At 43.6% G+C, this 27,735-nt stretch overlaps 1 protein-coding gene across 1 annotated transcript in view; it reads left to right on the top strand.

Annotated features, from left to right (window-relative positions):
• The window catches only part of CNTNAP5 (contactin associated protein family member 5), a 342,838-nt gene that overhangs the window by 201,207 nt on the left and 113,896 nt on the right, over nucleotides 1–27,735 (top strand). The window contains exons 11-12 of the mRNA XM_075284694.1: nucleotides 10,909–11,015; nucleotides 18,145–18,264. Of these exons, the coding sequence (XP_075140795.1) occupies nucleotides 10,909–11,015; nucleotides 18,145–18,264 (227 nt within the window). The remainder of the gene's footprint in view (nucleotides 1–10,908; nucleotides 11,016–18,144; nucleotides 18,265–27,735) is intronic.

Here is a 27,735-nt window from a genome sequence, read left to right as displayed (position 1 = left end):
ATTGGGGGTTGTAGTGCTCTAGGTATATAGCTGTTGTACTAGTACATAGTATATACTATAATGTTATTATACTACTATCTATTGGGGGTTGTAGTGCTCTAGGTATATAGCTGTTGTACTAGTATATAGTATATACTATAATGTTATTGTACTCCTGTCTACTGGGGGTTGTAGTGCTCTAGGTATATAGCTGTTGTACTAGTGTATAGTGTATATTATAATGTTATTGTACTCCTGTCTATTGGGGGTTGTAGTGCTCTAGGTATATAGCTGTTGTACTAGTATATAGTATATACTATAATGTTATTGTACTCCTGTCTATTGGGGGTTGTAGTGCTCTAGGTATATAGCTGTTGTACTAGTACATAGTATATACTATAATGTTATTATACTACTATCTATTGGGGGTTGTAGTGCTCTAGGTATATAGCTGTTGTACTAGTGTATAGTGTATATTATAATGTTATTGTACTCCTGTCTATTGGGGGTTGTAGTGCTCTAGGTATATAGCTGTTGTACTAGTATATAGTATATACTATAATGTTATTGTACTCCTGTCTATTGGGGGTTGTAGTGCTCTAGGTATATAGCTGTTGTACTAGTACATAGTATATACTATAATGTTATTATACTACTATCTATTGGGGGTTGTAGTGCTCTAGGTATATAGCTGTTGTACTAGTGTATAGTATATACTATAATGTTATTGTACTCCCGTCTATTGGGGGTTGTAGTGCTCTAGGTATATAGCTGTTGTACTAGTACATAGTATATACTATAATGTTATTATACTACTATCTATTGGGGGTTGTAGTGCTCTAGGTATATAGCTGTTGTACTAGTGTATAGTATATACTATAATGTTATTGTACTCCCGTCTATTGGGGGTTGTAGTGCTCTAGGTATATAGCTGTTGTACTAGTATATAGTATATATATTGTACTCCTGTCTATTGGGGGTTGTAGTGCTCTAGGTATATAGCTGTTGTACTAGTACATAGTATATACTATAATGTTATTATACTACTATCTATTGGGGGTTGTAGTGCTCTAGGTATATAGCTGTTGTACTAGTGTATAGTATATACTATAATGTTATTGTACTCCCGTCTATTGGGGGTTGTAGTGCTCTATACAGCGAGTATGATACCTGTGGGATACGCTGATGTCTATTAGGGGCAGATCTTGGTAACGCTCCATTAAGCTTCTTCTAGTCATTTCCTAGAATTTAGCAGACCCCGGTACGACCTTCCCCTGTATTTCCATCGCCCTCCCATCATGCTCTGCGTGATCTTTGCAGATATAAAAGCTTCTGCATTTGCAGCTGAATAAATGCAGAATGTGAACAAGTGTTGTCAGACAATTCTGTGAGTGTTTCAGAAGAGCACAATTATATCTGTCTCCAGACCAATTCCGATCAAGTCGCTGAATGGAACTTAATTAGCGAGTTTGCGAGTCGCGGTTCAGGCTGAATAGACTTCTGATTGGACCTTTTCTATGAATGGCCAAATCCAGAAAAAAAATAAGTGAACCCCTTCTGTTTAAAGCGAAATGAAAAGAAGAATGAGCGCCGCTCCATCTGCTTCCTGTGTCACTATTTATACGGCGCGCCCAGAGATATTATTGGACTTTCTTCAATGTCACAAATTGTTTCCTCATTTATGCTCAATCTCTGTCCAGAGTGTTTGCTGGAACGTAAAGCCGGGGAGGGAATTCTTAGATATGATACAAGACATGAGCAGTATATCACATGACCAAGGACTGTGCATCACATGACCATGGACTGTGTATCACATGACCAAGGACCGTGTATCACATGACCAAGGACCGTGTATCACATGACCAAGGACTGTGCATCACATGACCAAGGACCGTGTATCACATGACCAAGGACTGTATATCACATGAGCAAGGACTGTGCATCACATGACCAAGGACTGTATATCACATGACCAAGGACTGTGCATCACATGACCAAGGACTGTGCATCACATGACCAAGGACTGTGCATCACATGACCAAGGACTGTGCATCACATGACCAAGGACTGTGCATCACATGACCAAGGACTGTGCATCACATCACCAAGGACTGTGCATCACATGACCATGGACTGTATATCACATGGCTAAACTTGGCTATTGCCCAGGGCTCCAGCACTTGCAGGGGCCCCCTGTTGGTGGAATACTTTCCCTATTAACATAGGGAAAGTATATGTCCGAAGCTGCAGCAACGGCTGATACACAGGAGGCGATGCAGGGGCTGCAGGTCTGGCTCCACTCAGCGCTCTCAGGACACTTTCTCTCCCCCCTCTCCCTCTGGCTGTCCTCTGCCCACAAATGAGAGGGCTGAGGATAGCCCAGGAGGCGGGGGTTATCCCTGCCGAGCTCCTCCCATCCTGCACACAATCGAAGGAGCAGAAGAAGCTCCAGGAAAGTGACACTCACAGGACATCCTGGGGTTACTATGCTTATTATTATCAGGCATTTTGGGTGATTACTTTTGTTTTAGTAACTCCATGTGCCTCATATTAATAGCAGTTAACCCTATCATGTCCCTCACATTAACCCCTGTGTGCCTCATCCTAAGAGTTACTGATATGTGAGACATTTGGGGGTAATAGTAATGAAGATACTTTATTATTACCTCCATGTCTATCACATATCAGTAACTCTAATGTGACATACACAGGGGTTAATATGTGGGACATGATGGGGTTAATTGCTATTAATATGAGGCACATGGAGTTAGTAAGCTGTAATGCAGTTGTCCTGGAATAGCGGTCAGCGGGTGACGTGACAGTATTTAGTCCTGTAGGGGCCACTGAGGGACATAATGCTGTGTGCAGGGGCCACTATGGGACATAATACTGTGTGCAGGGGCCACTATGGGGCATAATACTGTGTGCAGGGGCCACTATGGGACATAATACTGTGTGCAGGGGCCACTATGGGACATAATACTGTGTGCAGGGGCCACTATGGGACATAATACTGTGTGCAGGGGCCACTATGGGACATAATACTGTGTGCAGGGGCCACTATGGGACATAATACTGTGTGCAGGGGCCACTATGGGACATAATACTGTGTGCAGGGGCCACTATGGGGGATAATACTGTGTGCAGGGGCCACTATGGGGAATAATACTGTATGCAGGGGACACTATGAGGAATAATACTGTGTGAAGGGGCCACTATGGGGGATAATACTGTGTGCAGGGGCCACTATGGGACATAATACTGTGTGCAGGGGCCACTATGGGAGATAATACTGTGTGCAGGGGCCACTATGGGGCATAATACTGTGTGCAGGGGCCACTATGGGGCATCATACTGTGTGCAGGGGCCACTATGGGACATAATACTGTGTGCAGGGGCCACTATGGGGTATAATACTGTGTGCAGGGGACACTATGGGGCATAATACTGTGTGCAGGGGCCACTATGGGGAATAATACTGTATGCAGGGGACACTATGGGGGATAATACTGTGTGCAGGGGCCACTATGGGGGATAATACTGTGTGCAGGGGCCACTATGGGGGATAATACTGTGTGCAGGGGCCACTATGGGACATAATACTGTGTGCAGGGGCCACTATGGGACATAATACTGTGTGCAGGGGACACTATGGGGCATAATACTGTGTGCAGGGGCCACTATGGGGCATCATACTGTGTGCAGGGGCCACTATGGGACATAATACTGTGTGCAGGGGCCACTATGGGACATAATACTGTGTGCAGGGGACACTATGGGGGATAATACTGTGTGCAGGGGCCACTATGGGACATAATACTGTATGCAGGGGACACTATGGGGGATAATACTGTGTGCAGGGGCCACTATGGGACATAATACTGTATGCAGGGGACACTGAGGGACATAATACTGTGTGCAGGGGCCACTATGGGGGATAATACTGTGTGCAGGGGCCACTATGGTGGATAATACTGTGTGCAGGGGCCACTATGGGACATAATACTGTGTGCAGGGGACACTATGGGGCATCATACTGTGTGCAGGGGCCACTATGGGACATAATACTGTGTGCAGGGGCCACTATGGGACATAATACTGTGTGCAGGGGCCACTATGGGGGATAATACTGTATGCAGGGGACACTATGGGGGATAATACTGTGTGCAGGAGCCACTATGGGGGATAATACTGTGTGCAGGGGCCACTATGGGGGATAATACTGTGTGCAGGGGCCACTATGGGGGATAATACTGTGTGCAGGGGCCACTATGGGACATAATACTGTGTGCAGGGGCCACTATGGGACATAATACTGTGTGCAGGGGACACTATGGGGGATAATACTGTGTGCAGGGGCCACTATGGGACATAATACTGTATGCAGGGGACACTATGGGGGATAATACTGTGTGCAGGGGCCACTATGGGGGATAATACTGTGTGCAGGGGCCACTATGGTGGATAATACTGTGTGCAGGGGCCACTATGGGACATAATACTGTGTGCAGGGGACACTATGGGGCATAATACTGTGTGCAGGGGCCACTATGGGGCATCATACTGTGTGCAGGGGCCACTATGGGACATAATACTGTGTGCAGGGGCCACTATGGGACATAATACTGTGTGCAGGGGCCACTATGGGGGATAATACTGTATGCAGGGGACACTATGGGGCATCATACTGTGTGCAGGGGCCACTATGGGACATAATACTGTGTGCAGGGGCCACTATGGGGGATAATACTGTGTGCAGGGGCCACTATGGGGGATAATACTGTGTGCAGGGGCCACTATGGGACATAATACTGTGTGTGCAGGGGCCACTATGGGGGATAATACTGTGTGCAGGGGCCACTATGGGGCATAATACTGTGTGCAGGGGCCACTATGGGGGATAATACTGTGTGCAGGGGCCACTATGGGACATAATACTGTGTGCAGGGGCCACTATGGGACATAATACTGTGTGCAGGGGCCACTATGGGGTATAATACTGTGTGCAGGGGACACTATGGGACATAATACTGTATGCAGGGGCCACTATGGGGGATAATACTGTGTGCAGGGGACACTATGGGGCATAATACTGTGTGCAGGAGCCACTATTGGACATAATACTGTGTGCAGGGGCCACTATGGGGGATAATACTGTGTGTAGGGGCCACTATGGGACATAATACTGTGTGCAGGGGCCACTATGGGACATAATACTGTGTGCAGGGGCCACTATGGGACATAATACTGTGTGCAGGGGCCACTATGGGAGATAATACTGTGTGCAGGGGCCACTATGGGACATAATACTGTGTGCAGGGGCCACTATGGGGTATAATACTGTGTGCAGGGGACACTATGGGACATAATACTGTGTGCCGGGGCCACTATGGGACATAATACTGTGTGCAGGGGCCACTATGGGAGATAATACTGTGTGCAGGGGCCACTATGGGACATAATACTGTGTGCAGGGGCCACTATGGGGCATAATACTGTGTGCAGGGGCCACTATGGGACATAATACTGTGTGCAGGGGCCACTATGGGACATAATACTGTGTGCAGGGGCCACTATGGGACATAATACTGTGTGCAGGGGCCACTATGGGGGATAATACTGTGTGCAGGGGCCACTATGGGACATAATACTGTGTGCAGGGGCCACTATGGGACATAATACTGTGTGCAGGGGCCACTATGGGGGATAATACTGTGTGCAGGGGCCACTATGGGACATAATACTGTGTGCAGGGGCCACTATGGGACATAATACTGTGTGCAGGGGCCACTATGGGGGATAATACTGTGTGCAGGGGCCACTATGGGGCATAATACTGTGTGCAGGGGCCACTATGGGACATAATACTGTGCGCAGGGGCCACTATGGGGGATAATACTGTGTGCAGGAGCCACTATGGGACATAATACTGTGTGCAGGGGCCACTATGGGACATAATACTGTGTGCAGGGGCCACTATGGGGTATAATACTGTGTGCAGGGGACACTATGGGACATAATACTGTGTGCAGGGGCCACTATGGGGTATAATACTGTGTGCAGGGGACACTATGGGACATAATACTGTGTGCCGGGGCCACTATGGAACATAATACTGTGTGCAGGGGCCACTATGGGGGATAATACTGTGTGTAGGGGCCACTATGGGACATAATACTGTGTGCAGGGGTTACTATGGAGCATAATACTGTGTGCAGGGGCCACTATGGGGGATAATACTGTGTGCAGGGGCCACTATGGGACATAATACTGTGTGCAGGGGCCACTATGGGACATAATACTGTGTGCTGGGGACACTATGGGACATAATACTGTGTGCAGGGGCCACTATGGGACATAATACTGTGTGCAGGGGTCACTATGGGACATAATACTGTGTGCAGGGGCCACTATGGGACATAATACTGTGTGCAGGGGTCACTATGGGACATAATACTGTGTGCAGGGGCCACTATGGGGGATAATACTGTGTGCAGGGGCCACTATGGGACATAATACTGTGTGCAGGGGCCACTATGGGGGATAATACTGTGTGCAGGGGCCACTATGGGACATAATACTGTGTGCAGGGGCCACTATGGGACATAATACTGTGTGCAGGGGTCACTATGGGGCATAATACTGTGTGCAGGGGCCACTATGGGACATAATACTGTGTGCAGGGGTCACTATGGGACATAATACTGTGTGCAGGGGTCACTATGGGACATAATACTGTGTGCAGGGGCCACTATGGGGGATAATACTGTGTGCAGGGGCCACTATGGGACATAATACTGTGTGCAGGGGCCACTATGGGGCATAATACTGTGTGCAGGGGCCACTATGGGACATAATACTGTGTGCAGGGGTCACTATGGGACATAATACTGTGTGCAGGGGCCACTATGGGACATAATACTGTGTGCTGGGGACACTATGGGACATAATACTGTGTGCAGGAATGCGGAGGAGGGGCTCGGTCACGGGGCCCCGCCATTCCTAGTTACGCCACTGCTCAGGTTCCTCTCACTTGATAAATACTGAGAATTTTTGCATCGCTTTGGTGCGGCCCAGACTCAGCAGAAAGCCAATGTCTGGAGGATTTTACACAAAACAGAATAAATTCTCGCCATTTGGGGATTTGTTCGCTGTTTGGTGAAATTCAATTTCTTATCCTCAGCATGTGCACAACTAGAGAAATAAAAAGGGACACAGGAAAGGAAAGATTAAACCTCATTACACCTTGTGCGCTTTTTCTCTTTAAAGAGATTTGAAGTCCCTCTCTGGGAACACAAGATCTCAAATAACCCGCGGAACATGGAGGCCGAATGTACCAGGAAATCATCGGCTACAGTGTATGTGTATAAGACGGCCGGGGGGTGGATGTACATATACTAGGGAATTACATAGAGATGGATGGATAGATAGATAGATAGATAGATAGATAGATAGATAGATAGATAGGAGATTGATAGATAGATAGATAGATAGATAGATAGGAGATAGATAGATAGATAGATAGATAGATAGATAGGAGATAGATAGATAGATAGATAGATAGGAGATAGATAGATAGATAGATAGATAGATAGATAGATAGGAGATTGATAGATAGATAGGAGATAGATAGATAGATAGATAGATAGATAGATAGATAGATAGATAGATAGATAGGAGATAGATAGATAGATAGATAGATAGATAGGAGATTGATAGATAGATAGATAGATAGATAGATAGATAGGAGATAGATAGATAGATAGATAGATAGATAGATAGATAGATAGGAGATAGATAGATAGATAGATAGATAGATAGATAGATAGATAGATAGGAGATAGATAGATAGATTAGATAGATAGTGAATAGATAGATAGATAGATAGATAGATAGATAGATAGATAGATAGATAGATAGGAGATAGATAGATAGATAGATAGATAGATAGATAGGAGATAGATAGATAGATAATGATAGATAGATAGATAGATAATGATAGATAGATAATGATAGATAGATAGATAGATAGATAGATAGATAGATAGATAGATAGATAGATAATTTTCACATTGCAGCTAGAACATGTGAACCTGAAGATCCAAAGGAAAACTCTTAAATACAAAATCAAATAGTTGAAAAAGCATAAAATTAATTCCTAATTTTCTTGTTGTAGCTGTAAGTAATAAATGGAGTCTTAGGTGTCTAATTATCACATGGAGACACTTGATGTGCAGCAGGAAGCGCCACAATCCTCTCCATATGTTCAATTATATAGAAGCCGTGGTAACGTTCTACTTCTAGATGTATCTGAAAATAAACTGATTAACAACATTTATTACACATCGAAACCAAGAGAGAGGCCAAAAGCTGATAGAGAAGAGACTAATCATAGAAATAATGCATGGAAAGAGTATAAGTGCATAGATAGATAGGAGATAGATAGATAGATAGATAGATAGATAGGAGAGAGATAGATAGATAGATAGATAGATAGATAGATAGATAGGAGATAGATAGATAGATAGATAGATAGATAGATAGGAGATAGATAGATAGATAGATAGATAGATAGATAGATAGATAGATAGGAGATAGATAGATAGGAGATAGATAGATAGGAGATAGATAGATAGGAGATAGATCGATAGATAGATAGGAGATTGATAGATAGATAGATAGATAGATAGATAGATAGATAGAAGATAGATAGATAGGAGATAGATAGATAGATAGATAGATAGATAGATAGATAGATAGATAGATAATAGCATTACAGCTGCAGTGTAGACATTCTCTTTTGCACATTTCCCCGCATTGTACTTGCAGTAAATCTGAACGATGTCGGGAAATGAGGACAAAATGATAGAAAATCATCCGATAATGGCAGAATTAAGCCTTTTGCTGTTTTGTGGTTGATTTCTTTGTTGTTCTAGATATCGGATTTAGAGGCTTCACTTCAGGATTGTAGCAGTTGATGCTGTGAGCGATATGATGGGTTTGGCAATAACAGGGCTCCGAGTTCAATTGCTTTCCTGTGGAAGGTGCAAGAAATATCTTCTTCTCCGTTTCCGCCGCTCAATTTTGGCTGCAATCTGAGGAAAATGAAAATTGGCAGCTCCACAAATTTTTCAGCGACAGAAATGAGCAGATCAGTGTGATAGAACATTTCCCGTCCGGGCCGCTAATACCAAGTGCAAATAGATGGCGGAATCATTTGTAGCTGACACAGGAGGGGCAGTGTGAACAGGGCTCACATTGTGTTTAGCGAAGAGCAAATTTCGGAGCATTTTGCAGTGTCTGAAATCTATCACATCAATTAACACCCGGATGATACTTAACACCCATCATTTAACGCTATTACAATAAGTCACATGACAAATTAGCCTCACGGTGAACGACACACAGGGGAACATTTGTTATCCCAGCTACACCAGTTTTTTGGACTTGGTGGATGAAGATATGTTGCACATTTGACTCAAGGTTCTTTCTTGCACCGAATGTGCACCAAATCCCTCATTCTGTGCCTCGCTTTCCATTTTATTTGTAGTCTATAACCATGGAGAAGCATGAGTAATGCTATGGCGGTATGACAACGACAAACTTAGAAGTTTGGTTCTGGTTCTGGTTGTGAGCGATAGAAATTGATTTAGCAAACAGTCATTGATACAGAGCGGAATAGAATTACAGAGAGATACAGCGCAGTCTGCAGTGATTGAAACCTGTAGGGAGGTAGACTCCATCTCCTACAACAATGACCCCCAGGGAGCACTAACCTAAATCAATCATATACAGGTGCAGTTTAAGTGTCGATAACTGGTGTGGAAATGTGACAGCGACAAACTCTGCCAAACCTATAAGTCTTCAGTAATGTACAGGATAGAGTTAGGCTAGGTTCACATCTGTGCTGGAGACTCCGCGCAAGAAGCCAACACAAATCAAAAAAAGTCCCGCACGGGTTTATAGTCTATTAGGTCTGTGGGTACCCGCTATTGTAACCGATTTGCAGATGTGAACCTAGTATTACAGACAGATACAACACAGTCCAATAATTGGTTGCCTGTGGGGAGGGAGACTCCTTCTCCTCCAACATGTTTTCTTTTGACCAGGATCCTCAGGACGCAGTAACCAAAATCAATCCATATACAGGCACAGTCTAACAGTCAGTAACTACAGTATTTACAGGACAAATCTATAGTCAGTGGACTGAGCAGTCAGGACAACCATGCCAATCTTACTGGAGATGAACACAGTATATAACATGGTGGACAGCTAGTCCTGAGTATGTAGCTGTAGTTGGTGCTGGAGGACCCAAACACCTCCCTGGCTCATAAAAAAGACCTGTATAATAAAAGCCACATGGCAAGTGAGGACTCCGACTATACATATGGGCCCATATATGCCCCTATAACCCCCTGTCCTCTATATACACGGCTTACATCCCCTGTACTGATCACATACGCTCACATCCCCCTCCCCAGACGCCGGGTATTAATTATTGGTCAGACAACTGCAACGAGTCTGTTAGAAGTTGCAGAATCCGAGTAATTAAAATGTATGTATGCAAGGCAACTTTTTTGTTATGCAAATGTGCATAAAACCATCCAGAAAGTTCCGGCAGCTTCTCTCTGAGGTTTGATATTTCACTGGCTTTAGAAAAAAAAAAGAAAAAAAAAATCCATTTGTAATTGAGTCTGAGCGGAGTCTCTTTTGTGAGAGTGGTTGACTTTTGTTTAGTAATTTAGCGTATCTGGTTCATCAATTTCGAGAGTATCTACCATTGGAAATTATTGATTTGCTCAGATCTCTTTCAGTCTCTCCACAGCTAATTAACTGTCAACATCATTTGGAAGTCATTTTTACATCCAGATCCTCAGCTGCACGGTGACACTCGCAAATCAGACTCTGTGGACTTCTTGTTTCCAATAGATGCCTGCCAAATTACTGCGAACACGGAGGAGAATGTTCTCAGACTTGGAGCACATTTCACTGCGACTGCGGAGACCAGGGCTACGCCGATGCCACTTGCCATAGCTGTAAGTAGTCCTCCACCTCTATACGGGATGGCGAGCCAGCCCGGATTATGTAACTATTGGCTATCATTAGTCCCATCTGTTAATATCCTCAAACACAGGCAAAAGAATTGTGACTTGGACTCGCTTAGTGAATGGGAAAGTGAATGTGGTAAAGAATGTTCTGTGGATCTGCCCAACGTGTAACCCAGTAAGTCCCCCAGGACGGTGCAGAAGGAGCTTCTCCCCCACAGACGTGTCTAGACTGGGTCATCCTGTACAACGGCCATGAAATAATGGGGGGTCTTCTACTGTAGGCCCAACATTCTTTGAGATAGAGACAGATTGAAATATTCACCGCCAAATAGAAATGTGACTGATACACAAATCCCCTCTGCCGCTCTCTTATCCCTTTATTCAATTTCCTTTGCATCCATTTACAGTTATGTTTTTTTTCCCTTCCTTCTGCTGTTTCCTTTTCTGGGATTTTCTTCCCTCTTTCTTTTTTCCTTTCCTTTCCTTCTCCCCTAAGGTTTCTTCACTTATTTTCTTCTTTCTGTCCTTCACTAGTATTTCATTTTTCCCCTCCCAATTCCTTTCTATTCTATTCTTTCTTCCTTTCCCATTCTTCCTTCCTTCTAGCGTTCTATTCTTCAGGTCTCTTTTTTCATATCCTTATTTATGTTGTCTCCTTTCTTATTCTGGTTTCTCAATTACGTCCAACTTTGTTCCTTTCCCTTATATATTCTCCTACCTTATTCTTCCTAAATGTTTCCTTTCCATTTTCTACCATTTTTCCTTCTTTCCTTCCTGTCCCGTCACTTCATTCCTTCTTTCTTGCCCCTTCCATCTTTCCTTCCTCCCTTCCTTTCCTCCCTCCCTTTCCCTTCCTTCCTTCCTTCCTTCCTTCCTTCCTTCCTTCCTTCCTTCCTTCCTTCCTTCCTTCCCATCCTTCCTTCCCTCCCTCCCTCCCTCCCTCCCTCCCTTCCTTCCTTCCTTCTTTCCTTCCTTCTTTCCTTCCTTTCCTCCCTTCTTCCCTTCCCTTCCTTCCTTCCTTCCTCCCTCCCTCCCTCCCTCCCTTCCTTCCTTCCTTCCTTCCTTCCTCCCTCCCTCCCTCCCTCCCTTCCTTCCTTCCTTCCTTCCTTCCTTCCTCTTCCTTCCTTCCTTCCTTCCTTTATTCCTTCCTCCCTCCCTTCCTTCCTTCCTTCCTTCCTCCCTCCCTCCCTCCCTCCCTCCCTCCCTCCCTCCCTCCCTCCCTCCCTTCCTTCCTTCCTTCCTTCCTTCCTTCCTCCCTCTCTCCCTCCCTTCCTTCTTTCCTTCCTTCCTTCCTTCCTCTTCCTTCCTTCCTTTATTCCTTCCTCCCTTCCTTCCTCCCTTCCTCCCTTCCTTCCTTCCTCCCTTCCTTCCTTCCTTCCTTCCTTCCTTCCTCCCTTTCTTCCTTCCTCCCTTTCTTCCTTCCTCCCTTTCTTCCTTCCTTCTTTCCTTCCTTCCTTCCTCCCTTTCTTCCTTCCTTCTTTCCTTCCTTCCTTCCTTCCTTCCTTCCTTCCTTTATTCCTTCCTCCCTCCCTCCCTTCCTTCCTTCCTTCCTTCCTTCCTTCCTTCCTTCCTTCCTTCCTTCCTTCCTTCCTTCCTTCCTCCCTCCCTCCCTCCCTTCCTTCCTTCCTTCCTCCCTCTCTCCCTCCCTTCCTTCTTTCCTTCCTTCCTTCCTTCCTCTTCCTTCCTTCCTTCCTTCCTTTATTCCTTCCTCCCTTCCTTCCTCCCTTCCTTCCTTCCTTCCTTCCTTCCTCCCTTCCTTCCTCCCTTTCTTCCTTCCTCCCTTTCTTCCTTCCTCCCTTTCTTCCTTCCTTCCTCCCTTCCTTCCTTCCTTCCTTCCTCCCTTTCTTCCTTCCTTCCTTCCTTCCTTCCTTTCTTCCTTCCTCCCTTTCTTCCTTCCTTCTTTCCTTCCTTCCTTCCTCTTTTTCTCTCGTTTTCATGCTTTAAACCTCATATTCTCTATTTATTTTTCCCTTTCTTTTGATTTCTTTTTGTTTCCTTCTTTCTGTTTCTTTGCTTTTTTCTGTAATTTTATGTCTTTCTTCCTTTAATATTTCCGCCTTCCTGTCTCCCCTCATCCACTTTTGTATCCCTTTATTTTATTATAGTATTATTATTATTATACATAATACTCCATATATCCGTCTCTCCAGGCGGCTCCCGTGTATTATAGAGACGGTCCAATCACTGGACTACGTGTAGTAAATAACTTCTCCATTTCCCCGCCACCCTGGCACTTTGCACCTTCTATAAGATCTCTGAGATTTCCATCAGAAAGTAATGATGTTTCTGCGGCCACCTACAGTAAGCAGCTGCAACACTTCACGTTCCGATTGATCACTTTCAGGACTGCTATAAATTAACTGCGACTTTCACAAGGAATAAATATAGAAATATTCCGCCACACTATTCCCCCCATGGAGTAACGGGCGAGGTGGCGCTCACTATTAAACAAACACAAAACCTCCAGTCTAAGTGTTACCCAATTATAACTGATAGTTTATGGGGGGTGAAAGGACCCTGAGAACGGGGGAGGGGGTTGCTGGTGTTGCAGATCGAGCAGCCGCAGGGTGTGAATTTACATCTGAAGAAAGTTTCAGCTATTAATTAGAAGTGTGACGAGCGGCATTAATAAACCTGTTAGTGCTGAAGGTTTGTCACTCTGTGCCGTTATGTATCACAAAGGATCCGCATAAGACCCAAGTAATGATCTTCTTAATAAAGCAGATTACATCTGGCATTACTGGCTGCTAAATCAGGGTTTGTGTCAAAATTTCCGCTTCATTAACTTTACGCTCAGTCCTCGCTCTATGGAAACTTTCACTAGGCAATGAGAATTTATAGATTCACGTTAGACAAGTTGCCTTGAAGTGCATGTCTATGTCTGGAGCTACATAGTGCTTTATGATACCTACAGCTGATTCATTTAATGATATAGCTTTGGAGGTGTCACATTTTTTTATACAGAGCTCCAAATCCTCAACATAGACAAATTGTTACAGGATTAAATCCTATCTACTTACAGCCGCCACTGGGTGGAGCTCCAGAGCTTACTGCATACTGCTGCTTCATTATTGAGATTTGTACACTGGAAGCTCCACAGCTCCCCTAGTGGTCAGCACATGATATTGGACCTAAAGTGACATAGTGCACAGAATGCTGAACCTAAAGTGACATGGAGCTGAAATTGGACGTTACCTTTAACCATGGGGCAGATATAGTTTTTGCGCTTACGACATGGTGACTTTTCTATGCAGAGGTTGCGGTGCACAAAAACAAATGTATCACTAATTTTTAAAAAAATGAATTTACAAAAATCTTTATTCTATTTTATGTACATGATCCTAAACCTAAAGAATTGGCAAAAGTATCAGTCTGTTATTAGGCTTAGTAGCCAAAGGAAAAATTGTATGATATTGTATATTATTTTATATGTGTATGTATATATATAAAAATATGTTTAACATAAAAACTTCATAAGGTGGCGCCCTCTGCTGGCTCACTGAGTCAATGTCTTTTTTTTTTTGAGTTTTTAGCACTGTATCAACAAGGATATATCATTGGCTGCAATTTTTTTTAATTTTTTTTTGCAGTGTATTATAATAAGGTGCTCACTTCCACCACCCAATGGAAAATGCCCTATGGATCTCTTTATTTACCCTGCCACCAGATGGTGCTGTACTAATATAAGACTATCTGATGCCTCCCAATTGGATCACTATGGTTTTTTGGCCACCGGATGTATTACTATAAGGAGTGACATTGGTGTCAGCTTACTAGACCATTGGGATCATGGTGTCTCCCATAAAGGGGTTAGGCCAAGATTTAGAAAAAAAAAAAAAATGAAGTTGGGTCAGATACTTTGCAAATGAATGTTTTATGAAGACTATATAGTGATGGTGAACACCATGATGGGGGACATCATGGGTCACTATGGGGACACTATGTCTGCGTTTTACCTCGGCAAACCTCTCTGGTGTACACTAGGAGGCGCTATTCCTTCTGTAAATGGGGCCCTTGGTATTATTGCTGGATGGTGAAGGGCACCCCTGAAACTTCTTTTCCATAGCCTTGCATTACTTACCCCTTGACGTTAGGCTGTAACCCCTGCCCTGATATCGGTGTCAGCACTTTTCGGGTGCAGCCGGGATTCACGCGCTGCTGCATATTCTAAGTAAAGAATATGCAAATATTATTTTTCGTATTAATGGAAAACGCCCTATGGATCAGCGCCTGGTAACCCAGTGATACAATCTGGGATGACAGCTAAACCAGAATTTCCCCTCCAAAATGTAGAGCGGACGCCCTCAGAGATGTCACATATGACCTCCTGACTCTCCAATGACCTATGACCTTGCATAGACAGATGCATTCCCGTTTTTGGAGGAGTTGCGTGTTTTCTGGGCGCCTCTTCGCGCTGGTAAATAATGAATGATCTGTTACTCTATTGATATTGCACTAAAAGCCCTAAGACGTGTTACACTAAAAGCGCGGCGCCGCGCCTGCACCGTCCTTGGTGATGTTTAGCACATTCTCAAGTGTTTGTTCAACAACGGGTGACATTTATTACCCCGACTCAAGAAATAATCATCTGCATAGAGATTCTCCATCTCAGCATTCTCGGCTTTGTCCGCGGCTTCCTTGCTGAATGTATAATTATGGCTGTGTTAATTAATGTCCGACTTGAAGCGCCATAAAAGTCTCCTGATAAGCAATATATTTAGTAACGCTCTTGGTAGAAAACATTCCCCAGATTTCAAGGGTCCTCGGAAAGAAATGGTCAGCGATATCTGCGCTAATTGTTTCATTACGCTTAAAGGCAGCGACATAGAAAAGGCAAATAGTTACCGGATTAGAATAAACAGCGCAGGAAACAAATGAACAACGCCGGGAGTCTAATTCTTGGTGGGTTTTCTTTGCAAGGCTGAGTTAGTTTCCAGTTCAGGCAATTGTTTGTATCCAGATAATATAGAAGTCCCATACAATAGACGAGCACATATAGTCATAACAAATCAGCGGACAATATGAAATTCCTGCACTAGTTAGGCTTCATACACCCAAACATATTCATTATCAGTGTCCTGGCTGTGCTTATCGTGGCCAGAAAAAGGACTCATTGAGCCCAGGGAAAAACTCAGAACTCAGGGTAATTCCTATTCCAATTTTTTTGTTGCCTGGGCTCACTGAATGGAATGAATGGGTCCATGGAGGCATGAGCAGCACATGGCTAGCACATGGATAGCACAAGGGCAACATATGGATAGCACATAGCTAGCACGTGTATAGCACGTGGATTGGACATGGATAGCACGTGGATAGCACATGGTTAGCACAAGGGCAACACATGGATAGCACGTGGATAGCGCGTGGATAGCACATGGATAGCACATAGCTAGCACATGGATAGCACATAGCTAGCACATGGATAGCACATAGCTAGCACATGGATAGCACATAGCTAGCACATGGATAGCACGTGGATAGGACATGGATAGCACATGGTTAGCACAAGGGCAACACATGGATAGCACATGGTTAGCACAAGGGCAACACATGGATAGCATGTGGATAGCACATGGATAGCACGTGGATAGCACATGGTTAGCACAAGGGCAACACATGGATAGCACATGTATAGCACGTGGATAGGACATGGATAGCACGTGGATAGCACATGGTTAGCACAAGGGCAACACATGGATAGCACGTGGATAGCACATGGATAGCACGTGGATAGCACATCGATATCATGTATGTGCCGTCTATGCCAGTCAACCACAAGTCCGACACATGCATACATCCGTGTAAATGTAGCCTTAGGGTAAGTTCACACATAGGATTCAGCTGCAGATTCCGTCCAGATACTGACATGTTGGGAGGCTGAGATTGCAGCAGGACTCTGAAGAAATAAGCCTCCTGCTCCATCGTGCTGCTGATCTCGCTTGATACTTCCGCTGATTAGACCCAATCATCTGGTCCTCACCAAGGATGTCATATCCGGATCCACAGAAAGGCAATAGGGTAGGAGACAAGGACCCAGACACCACAGTGACATCTGTAAAATAATCATCTTATACACTTTGTTGATTTTTCATTGTTTAGAATGTTCAGAATTTTAAATTTTAACAATGTATCAAATTAAGAGAAACCTTTTTTTAACTTGATGAACATTCATGTGTTACCACTTTTGACACATTGTATTTTTTATTCTCCTTGTTGCTATTGAATGTGACATGTTGTCAGTGTCCCGGACTATGATCTCCCACAATGCACCGCGCTCTGGGCAACATCAAACTGTTTCCTGTCTTCCGTATCTGGGACAGGCAGTTGCGTTCTGGTCTCTTTTTTACACCGCTGTCAGCCATATTACCTCTCCCGAGGCCAGTTTAACTTTTGTCATCACTTGTTTTTTTACATAAAATATTTTAAAATTTTAAAATATTAAAATTTAAATTTTTTAAAATTTTTAATTATTTTAAAATTTTTAAAATATTTTTTAAAAAATAAGGAATTCTGGGATGTGCAGGAAGTAGCTAACGTCTCCTCTAAGTATTACTATCCATCCGCAGGACTGAAGCCTGGGCCAACAGTAGGACCTAAGAAGGGATAGCACAACCCTGACTTTTTGGCAATGTGACTGGTCGATGCACCAGTTCTTGTTCCAATATCTGGAAATTTCCTCTGATACCTCCTTGAAGGTTTTCAGTTTATTCAAGCATCCCAAAGCTATAATTATCTTGCTAGAGAAGCGAGATGTTCTCCAATGTCCTTGTGACACCAGCCTGAGACACAGCGTCCTTGGAATGGAATATTTGTAATGAAAGTTTCGATGTAGAATCTCAATTTTTTTTTTCTTTTTTGATTTGCTCATCTGAGAAATTCAAAACAAGTTCAGAATTCAGTCACATAGGTCTAATTTGGCAAAGCTTCTCTCGATGAGCACAATCCCCTGGTGCCAGGGACGGGCACCATCCAGACTGCTGATGCCATATCCCTATGGGTCTCCATTAAAGGATCGTGTCAGATCACATTTGCAAAAATGAGTAGAAATTGGCATAATATTTCTGGGGGAAAAAAACTGAAAGAGTAACATTGTTTCCTCTACTTTTCCCAATTCCAGCATTGTATGAACAGTCCTGCGAGGCTTACAGGCACAAGGGTTACCCGTCCGACTACTACTACATCGACTCAGATGGAAGCGGGCCACTTGGACCTGTCCGTGTTTACTGTAACATTACGGGTAAGTCGCGCGTCCTCTTCATTCATATTTAACGCTGCCATCAATATTTCACAATCTCTTCAATATCAAAGGGGGACTGGAGCGGCTTAAAGCAGCAGGAGCCTAATTTACGCGGCTGATCAGTGAGGACCATCCACTCTTGGCTTTATCAGACGCTTCTGTCGCTTGACAATTGTCAGCGCTGTCACCTGTGCCTTGCGTGTGCCAGGATGGAGATGGCCGTCCTACTGCGCAGGCTTGTTTTGTTGGATACGGTGGGCAGATGACAGGGCAGCTGGTGATCTCCATTAAATACCAGAAAATATCATAGAAAACGCTCAGCCAGAGTCCTAGCAAGGAGACAGCAGCTTATTTAGGCATAGCAGGAGACCATTACTGCGGCGGGGGCACGGGGGGCATGTCTGAGGACGATGGGATCGGCTCCTGAATTATTCCAAAGCCCATTTGTAGCTCCAGTCATATCTGACAACATGAAGCTGCAGAAAGACTTCCAAGGACAGCGGGAAAATATCAGCGGTGTAAATATATTAGTAATAGATTGTGGTGGGGGATGGGCATTGGGGATTGGAAGAGATATATAAGAGGATATCCAGATAGGTGAGCGGACTCTCATAGACTGACTGCAGCTTACTGACAGTGCCGTCATATTACAGGTTATTATAGGGCAGTATAATAGGAATTATTTCTCCTTTCACCAAATAGCACACACAGAAAAGACAATACACGTATATGCGGTATACCACACCAACAGTGCACATAACACATGTATTACATAGCACTCATATACACAGTACATACATATACACATTATATACATATATATTACACTCATATACACAGTACACACATATATACAGTACACACATATACACAATACACACATATATACATATATATTACATACATATATACACATTATATACATATACACAGTACACACATATACACATTATACATATATACATAGTGCATACATATACACGGTACACACATATACAGTACGACAAGCCAGCAAACAACATCTGACAAAAGACATTGCGGAGATTTGGAAAGAACATGTTTGGTGCATAGAGATGATGGGATGGGGAATATCCTCAGGACAGGAGAGGTTATGTGTAATGGAGATCCTGTTACTAGATAGAGACCATAGTGTATATATAGAGACCATACTGTATATATAGAGACCATACTGTATATATAGAGACCATACTGTACATATAGAGACCATACTGTATATATAGAGACCATACTGTATATATAGAGACCATACTGTATATATAGAGACCATACTGTACATATAGAGACCATACTGTACATATAGAGACCATACTGTATATATAGAGACCATACTGTACATATAGAGACCATACTGTACATATAGAGACCATACTGTATATATAGAGACCATACTGTACATATAGAGACCATACTGTACATATAGAGACCATACTGTATATATAGAGACCATACTGTACATATAGAGACCATACTGTACATATAGAGACCATACTGTATATATAGAGACCATACTGTATATATAGAGACCATACTGTACATATAGAGACCATACTGTATATATAGAGACCATACTGTACATATAGAGACCATACTGTATATATAGAGACCATACTGTATATATAGAGACCATACTGTATATAGAGACCATACTGTATATATAGAGACCATACTGTACATATAGAGACCATACTGTATATATAGAGACCATACTGTACATATAGAGACCATACTGTATATATAGAGACCATACTGTACATATAGAGACCATACTGTATATATAGAGACCATACTGTACATATAGAGACCATACTGTATATATAGAGACCATACTGTACATATAGAGACCATACTGTATATATAGAGACCATACTGTATATATAGAGACCATACTGTACATATAGAGACCATACTGTACATATAGAGACCATACTGTATATATAGAGATCATACTGTACATATAGAGACCATACTGTATATATATAGACCATACTGTACATATAGAGACCATACTGTATATATAGAGACCATACTGTATATATAGAGACCATACTGTACATATAGAGACCATACTGTATATATAGAGACCATACTGTATATATAGAGACCATACTGTATATATAGAGACCATACTGTATCGGTGACTGCAGGATACACAGTATAAGTCCCTGATGGTGTTCTGGCTTCTTGTATCTTACCTATGGGACATGTAGCAGAGCCTCCTAGATGTGATATCGCTGCCTCCGCCGCGTGTTATGTCACCGTCATTCTCATTGTCTCAGCAGTTTCCCAGATTTTACCGAATGAATTTCACACATCTTTGTAGTCTCTTGTCTGTTCATTTTCTGCCTGCTCAGGGACTGATGTAGAGGCAGGTTTTATATAACATCAATAACGCGAGACTTTATGTATAAGCTGCACAAATCAAATCCCCTTGTAAGACGAATACCATGATAGAAGCAAGAAAACAAATCTACATAATGACCGGAACCGCTGGCTCTGGGGGGGCGTGCTGGGGTTATAGGTGCAGGTTGTTGCTTCCGGATACAATGTTACTACCTGGGGTTAGAGTTCTAGGCTAGGCACAAGGCTTGGTCTGGAGCACTGGGCGGTTTCCATGAAGCCTGGATAGACCTATGGAGCTCGTATATCAGTCTGTTGGATTTAACTTGGTGACATCTATGACAGATTATTGGGAGACTCCGTCAATTTGTATTAATGGGAATCAAAAACATTTGGGCACATTTGAACCCCAGTCCTGAGTGTCACATAAAGTGGATACAAACAGCAACAATGTGATTGTGTAAAGGACACAACTCTCTCCAGATATCGTCCTCGCCAAGCCTTTACCGTACTGGGTGCCCTTTGTTACCAGGTTGCTGTGAAGCATTGAGTGGTTTCCATGATGTCTGGAGACTGATGGAGTTCTGTTCTTTTATTACATCAAAATATTATTAAGCTTTATAAAGAAGAGAATTCACTTCGGCGCCAGCGACATCGACGACAAATAATGGTGAGGGCTCAGTCAAGTGTTTCTATAGGCGAAAACAGAAAAGCAAACAGCAACAATATAACCAAGTGATGGGCGCGGAGCTTATACTGTGCTCAATGCCGGGGTTAGCGGGGCTGTATCCAGCACTGACTGGTGCACAGTGAAGCCCGGGCACAGATGGGGCTTAGATCTTTCTATTTGATCTTTTTATTCCATCAAAAACAATGTGAGATTTTATAAATTACAGGAACCGTCCCGGCGCCTGGCGACATATAAGAGGCGTTTCATTGGGAGGTTCAGTGAAGTCTTTCCAATGAAATAAACAACATTTGGGCAAAGTGATGAACACTGGAGTGAATAAAGGCTCATAGTCAGGGATGGGGGATGATGAGAGTTTCCCTTCGGCGTGATAGGAGACAAGTAAATGAGTGATTGTCTATCAGGCCATACTCTCAGCATGTGCTAAGGATCCCTAATAATGGAAAGTTAAGGTCGGGGTCACACAACCCTTGTTGTCTTCAATCATAGGGTGACAGCAACAGACATTAAATTGTTGCAGAGAATGGACACAGACGGATTCTATGTATGTTGCCATTGAAATCAATAAACAACATGGTGGACGATATTTTCTATCTTCTTGAATGCAGAACTTTATCTTGTTGTTACATTGTTGTCAATGCAACATTTTAATGTCTCTGCAACACTTTACTGCCTGTTGCTCTCATCCTATAATGGAAGACGCCAATGGCCATTAACAGGGGTAATGGGAATCCAGCCCTACAGACCTGTGCCTTTCTCTGGCCCCATGCACATGGCCGTATATTTTTGCAGCTCTGCGAGTATGGAGCAGGTTCTGTCCATGTCGGTCTATTGCGGTTCTATAATCGCCTTGTACGTTACTGTATCTCCTGCTTCAGCTGGTAATTTACACTTAATGTAATTTGAGAGTTTTTTCCATTATTAATGCGTCTTATCTAACCCTATTTGCGATGATTGTGATTATTTTATGCTAATTAATGTTAATTCCTCATCAAGCCTCTTGAGCTCATCCCTCTCTCCGCGCTTCCCGCGTCTCGTCTCCTGCAGCCATTAACCTTAGACTTACTTTTCAGAAGTAATCCCGGCTGCTTTCTCTCTTCCCCCCCTCTTGAGGGTTTTGTAGATGGATCGAGTGAGAACCTCCGGGAAATTCAGCTCCTCGTAATGATCAGGAGGTTAGAAATGTAAATCGAAGCTGAAATCACCAAGTTGCTGAGTAGCATCGATGAAGGCTTCATTTAAAAATTAATATGTAGCTGCAGGGAGAAGCGCGAACGTTCGTACATGTGGGAAAGCCCTTCATGACCTGATGTGGAGAGAGCATTAAGATAAGTCACTTCTGTCACACACAATCCTCAACCTGCGCCGAGGCTGAGCCCAATCTCTGCAGACAGCGTGTCCTTCAAACACCCTTGATAACTCATTCTATATGTAATACAATATCTGCAGGTAACAGAATATCTTCTATTGTATCAGTCTCTGCAATGCAACCTCAATGTGAGATGTTAGCGTATGCCGTACAGTCTATCACCTGTCCTCACCGGATTACAGGGCACCTTATTGTAATAAACAGCAGACCTGTGTGATCTAGGTCATTTGTGTAGAGTTGGAGAAAAATAACTGGAGCCTTATGTAAATGAGGCAGTTGGTGCACTGAGGGCGGGCCTTCAGCATTGGGTGCACTGCCCTGGCTGCTCAAGTGGGATGAGTGATGTCATAACAGTAGAAAGGTGAAATCAGACTGCAAGTGGTAATACAGAGAGATCTGAGAGGGCCTTATGCAAATGAAGCAGTGGGTGCACTGAGGGCGGGTCTTCAGCATTGGGAGCACTGCTCTGGCTGCTCAAGTGGGATGAGTGATGTCAAAACAGTAGAAAGGTGAAATCAGACTGCAAGTGGTAATGCAGAGAGATCTGAGGGGGCCTTATGCAAATGAGGCAGTGGGTGCACTGAGGGCAGGCCTTCAGCATTGGGTGCACTGCCCTGGCTGCTCAAGTGGGATGAGTGATGTCATAACAGTAGAAAGGTGAAATCAGACTGCAGGTGGTAATGCAAAGAGATCTGAGGGTCTGAGGGGGCCTTATGTAAATGAGGCAGTGGGTGCACTGAGGGCAGGCCTTCAGCATTGGGTGCACTTCCCCAGCTGCTCAAGTGGGATGAGTGATGTCATAACAGTAGAAAGGTGAAATCAGACTTCAAGTGGTAATGCAGAGAGATCTGAGGGTCTGAGGGGGCCTTATGTAAATGAGGCAGTGGGTGCACTGAGGGCGGGACTTCAGCTCCCTGGAGCACTTATGCTGCTCAAGTTGGATGAGTGATGTCATAACAGTGGGAAGGTGAAATCACACTGCACCAGATGATGCAAGCAGAAGATGGTAGGGGTCTCAGTGGCAAGAGAAGTGCTCCAGGAAGGTGAAGGTCCGCCCTCACTGCACCAATTCAAAGGCCCTGCACATATTCATGATATAAGGATCACATAACAGGGCAGAAAAAAGTATAAGAGGGAAAGTAACAGTATGGATGGATTGTAAAAACATTTTGAATATCCTTAAGTAATGTTATTAGTTAATTGTAATACCACTCCTGACCTCGGGGGGTGCTATTAAAGAAAACCATATCTATGAGCAACACCAAAAACAAGAAGCTTTGAGTCAGGCATATGCAGTGCAATACTCTATACTGCTGCCTAGTGGTAGTAAAGGTTAGTGCGGCATTTTACGCTGTTTGCCCTGCAGAACACAAACAACACGTTATGTGAAGTCTGTAAATGCTAATGCTCAGCGTTAGATGACAGTTTAATGCAGGCTGAATCTCTGCTTCACTGTCACAAAATTTAAGAAGCCGTTTGTCCTCAGGAGTCCTATGTAAATAAATCAAAATGTGTCTCCGAAGAAGCAGATTTACATTTCCTTGCCTCTTACTTGGATCATTTTTATCACTTATTGTTCATTGTCTCCATCTGCAGTCTTCATATCAATGCTGCATTTTATTAGCTGCACTCGGGAGCAGCTGCTGGAGCTTTTTGGATTGATTTTTTCACATGCATTATTTTGTAACATGGGTCATCCTTCTCACCGAAAGCCCAGATGGCTCTTTAAGAAGTAATTGTTTGCTTTGTTGCATCTTGAAGCGCCTGAAGTTACATTGTAGCAAGCTGTAGATTTCTCGCTTAACCTCCTCCGCATTCACAAGAGTTATCTGATCAGATTAACTATTCATGAAGGAATCAAACGCAGGAGCCATGAGAGGGGCCACACACCTGGCTCACGCGCCCGCACGGGATCTGTCACCCACAGAGACATTATAGGCACCCCGGGAAGCGCAAAGGGGAAGAAATCATGAACAAGTTCTAAAATTAAGTAGCAATTTAGAAATTGCAGAAATTAGCAAATTTAGAGATTATTGAAATATTCCTTGAATGCTATCAAAGCGAAATATTATACTCTGGTGTCCCCATAGAATATTAAGCAGAGGACAGGGCATGGGTGGAAAAATCATGGCATTCCCCGCCATTCAGGTCCTCCTCCCGGGCTGTCTACCATCTTCTTTGACCCTCCCAGGTCATTGCTGGGGTTATGGTGGAGCCCCGGAAAGGTGAACACATTTTTGTAAGTTTTTTTATGCAACTTTTATGCCCCTAAAATCATTTAGCTGGCAAAACTCCGGAAATTTAATTTGGTAGAACCCAAAATTTTTGTAAAATTCGTAACAAACCCGGCACGTTCCTAGTCATTTGGCCCTTCACTACATTTATCCTGTGATCTCAGTGCACATATATCTTTTTTAAGCTATACTATGTTACTATGTCATGGCACGATAGCGATACATTTTACACCATTTCTATATCATTTTGATACAATATGAGTTGATTGTATTGGATATTGGGATGAATACAAGGTATTATGATCTGTTTTCAGGTGTTGCAGGCTAGGGACTGCAGTATTCCACAATTACAGAACAGACAGGGACATGCCCCTATGATTACTACCTTATGTTATATTGGCTGTGCCAAGAGCCTCTGGAGATGTTGTAATGGACAGCGGGTTGTGGACACACCTAACCTATTTGAGTTGGGCCTCTCCCAAGGGAATTGTCTTGTAGCTTTCTTGGAATTGACCCTTTAACCCCGATGTGAGAACCTACAATTTTCTGCTGGGAATCTAGCAGGTCACTGCCATTCAGAGTGGTCCCAGTGTATGTACGGCTGGCCAAGGGCCAAAGTGACACTGATGCAAATTACCAGGGGTCATACAGAAAGGTAGGTGAGCCAAGACTGAGGGCAGGTGGAATACATTCAAAGTCATAGAAAGGCAGAGGTTAGGACAGTAAGCCAGGGTTGAGTAGTCAGAGACAAGCCAGGGTCAGACATCACAAGTCAGTAGAACTAGGACAGGATCAAATACAAAGTCAGAATCAAGCTGAGGTCAAAATAAGCACGGATATAGATTGTGACGTCGGGTCCCTTTAAATTTCTGTTGCATTGGTAAAAATACATCTTTTGATTCCTAGGAAACCCCGAATCTTCCTTGGAGATAGTTGTCATAGGTACCTTGCTGCACATTTATAATTGACAAAAAAGCCCAGATGTGTCTTGGAGGAGTGAGCGGTGAAATGGCCAAAGTCATGTTATACTGATGGTGCAGGAAGGACTTACAGCTCAATGTCCATGGCCTTCTGGTGTCCTCGCTGGGTCCTCAGCACCATCTTAGTGACCAGAAGCAGTGACTGGACATCTTATTGGACCTACTTTCTCCTGTAGACACAGAGGAGTGTGACATCTTCTCGGTATCCTCGGTCGTATCTGCTTTTCTCAGCTGGTGCGAGGGTCAGCGGCTTCTCGGCTGGTTTTATCTACGGTTTGGGCTGTAATGTGACCTGCTCCTTGTCACTGTGATCCTTCTTGGACGACAAGTCAGAGAGGTCATCCTGAAGATATCAGTATTGGGGTTATAATATCTGCAGGAGTAGTTAGCAGCTGAGCCGTCCGGTTTCTGTTGATGTAAAAAGTTCCAAAAAATCAGGGTGCTGGTTGCAGGAAGGCTTAGAGTAGTGATCGGTGAGATTTGTTTTATGAATATTTGCAAGGTTCACCTTCCTGTTTAGTTTTGGACCAAACTTGTTGGAACTGAAGGTGCTTTTATTATTTCCCTGGTGTCTTCAGTCCTCAGATTATAAAAAGCCGAGACCTATGGGAGGTGAAGAAAATAGCAAACACTTATACTCACCTTCCCTAACCTGAGCAATACATTCCCTGGTGTCTTTGAGCCTCTTCTGTGATGTCAAGGGCCCTGTGGGACCAATAAGGCCTATAATTGGTCCACAGTGGTCAAGAGAGGTTTGCCAGGATTAGGCATCTTGATGCCAGCGCAATCCACATTGGGATCTCACGGGAAAGCCAAAACTCTCAGGTTCTACCAAATGCAAGAATTTTGGAAAATGTGTTACAAGCACGGCTCATTACAAACTGGTTCTCGCATCTCTAGTTTAGAACGTGAGATACTGTAATCCCTGAGCCTTGCAGTGAATCCGGTGCAGGGACTTGCAGTAACTCTCCGCTGACGTCTCCTCTTATTGGACTTGTTCATTTCCCCCTTTATCCTCCATCTGACCCAGTCCACCATGACGACTGCTCCCAGCCATAACTTGTCTTTGTAGACTTTGGTGCCCAGAAATCTTTTGCTTCTTGCTTTTTAGAGCCCTCCAGCTGTTCCTCACCTTCTACAACAACTTTCCATTCCAAAGCCTAAGTCCAATGCTGTTGTTCCCCCATTACTGTGCCCGTGGCGACATCAGATGCCCCCTAGTAAAGAGCTCATGGTTACTGTAATTCAGAAAAACATTAGGACACTGACATGATTGAAAGTGGTAGGGTGCAGGGGAACACCCTGTCATCAAACAATGTCTATAACGGTGGCCAAAGCTGCTGCCTGCTCTGCCTAACCCTTGATCAATACCAGACGTAGACTCCAAGCGGCGACCTAGAAAGGAGCTGGGAATTTGCATTCTCTAACCTATTTCTGCTTACATTTCCTTTTCCCTCCTTTACTTTTTATAAGAAAAAAAGCAGTAAACTTCAGTGAAAAGTACAAGGAGACGGCTCCATCTGGGGTTGTCAGGCGAGGCTTCACTGTGGCTGATTCTGACAGGCAGAAGTGCAATTCCATTGTAAGGAGAAAGTCATAATGATAGATATGTTTAATTGCTAACTGAGATGGAACAGATTGCAACGCGTCACAACAATGAGCCGGCTCATTCCATGGAAGCTATTATGACAGGTACATAGCATTACAATCCTTCACACATACATTGTGCCACAATCTATAGCGCACTGTTTGTGTAATTAGGAGGAAAACTCTTCAGCTGACAAATTACCAAGTCACAATCAGGAGACAAGACGCCCGATGTTCCTTCACCCATCAGCCATG

The sequence above is a fragment of the Leptodactylus fuscus genome, chromosome 8, assembly GCF_031893055.1.
Source record: "Leptodactylus fuscus isolate aLepFus1 chromosome 8, aLepFus1.hap2, whole genome shotgun sequence".
Classification (NCBI taxonomy): domain Eukaryota; kingdom Metazoa; phylum Chordata; class Amphibia; order Anura; family Leptodactylidae; genus Leptodactylus; species Leptodactylus fuscus.
The sequence above is the reverse complement of the archived record's forward strand: the minus strand, read 5'-3'. Positions and strand labels throughout refer to the sequence as shown.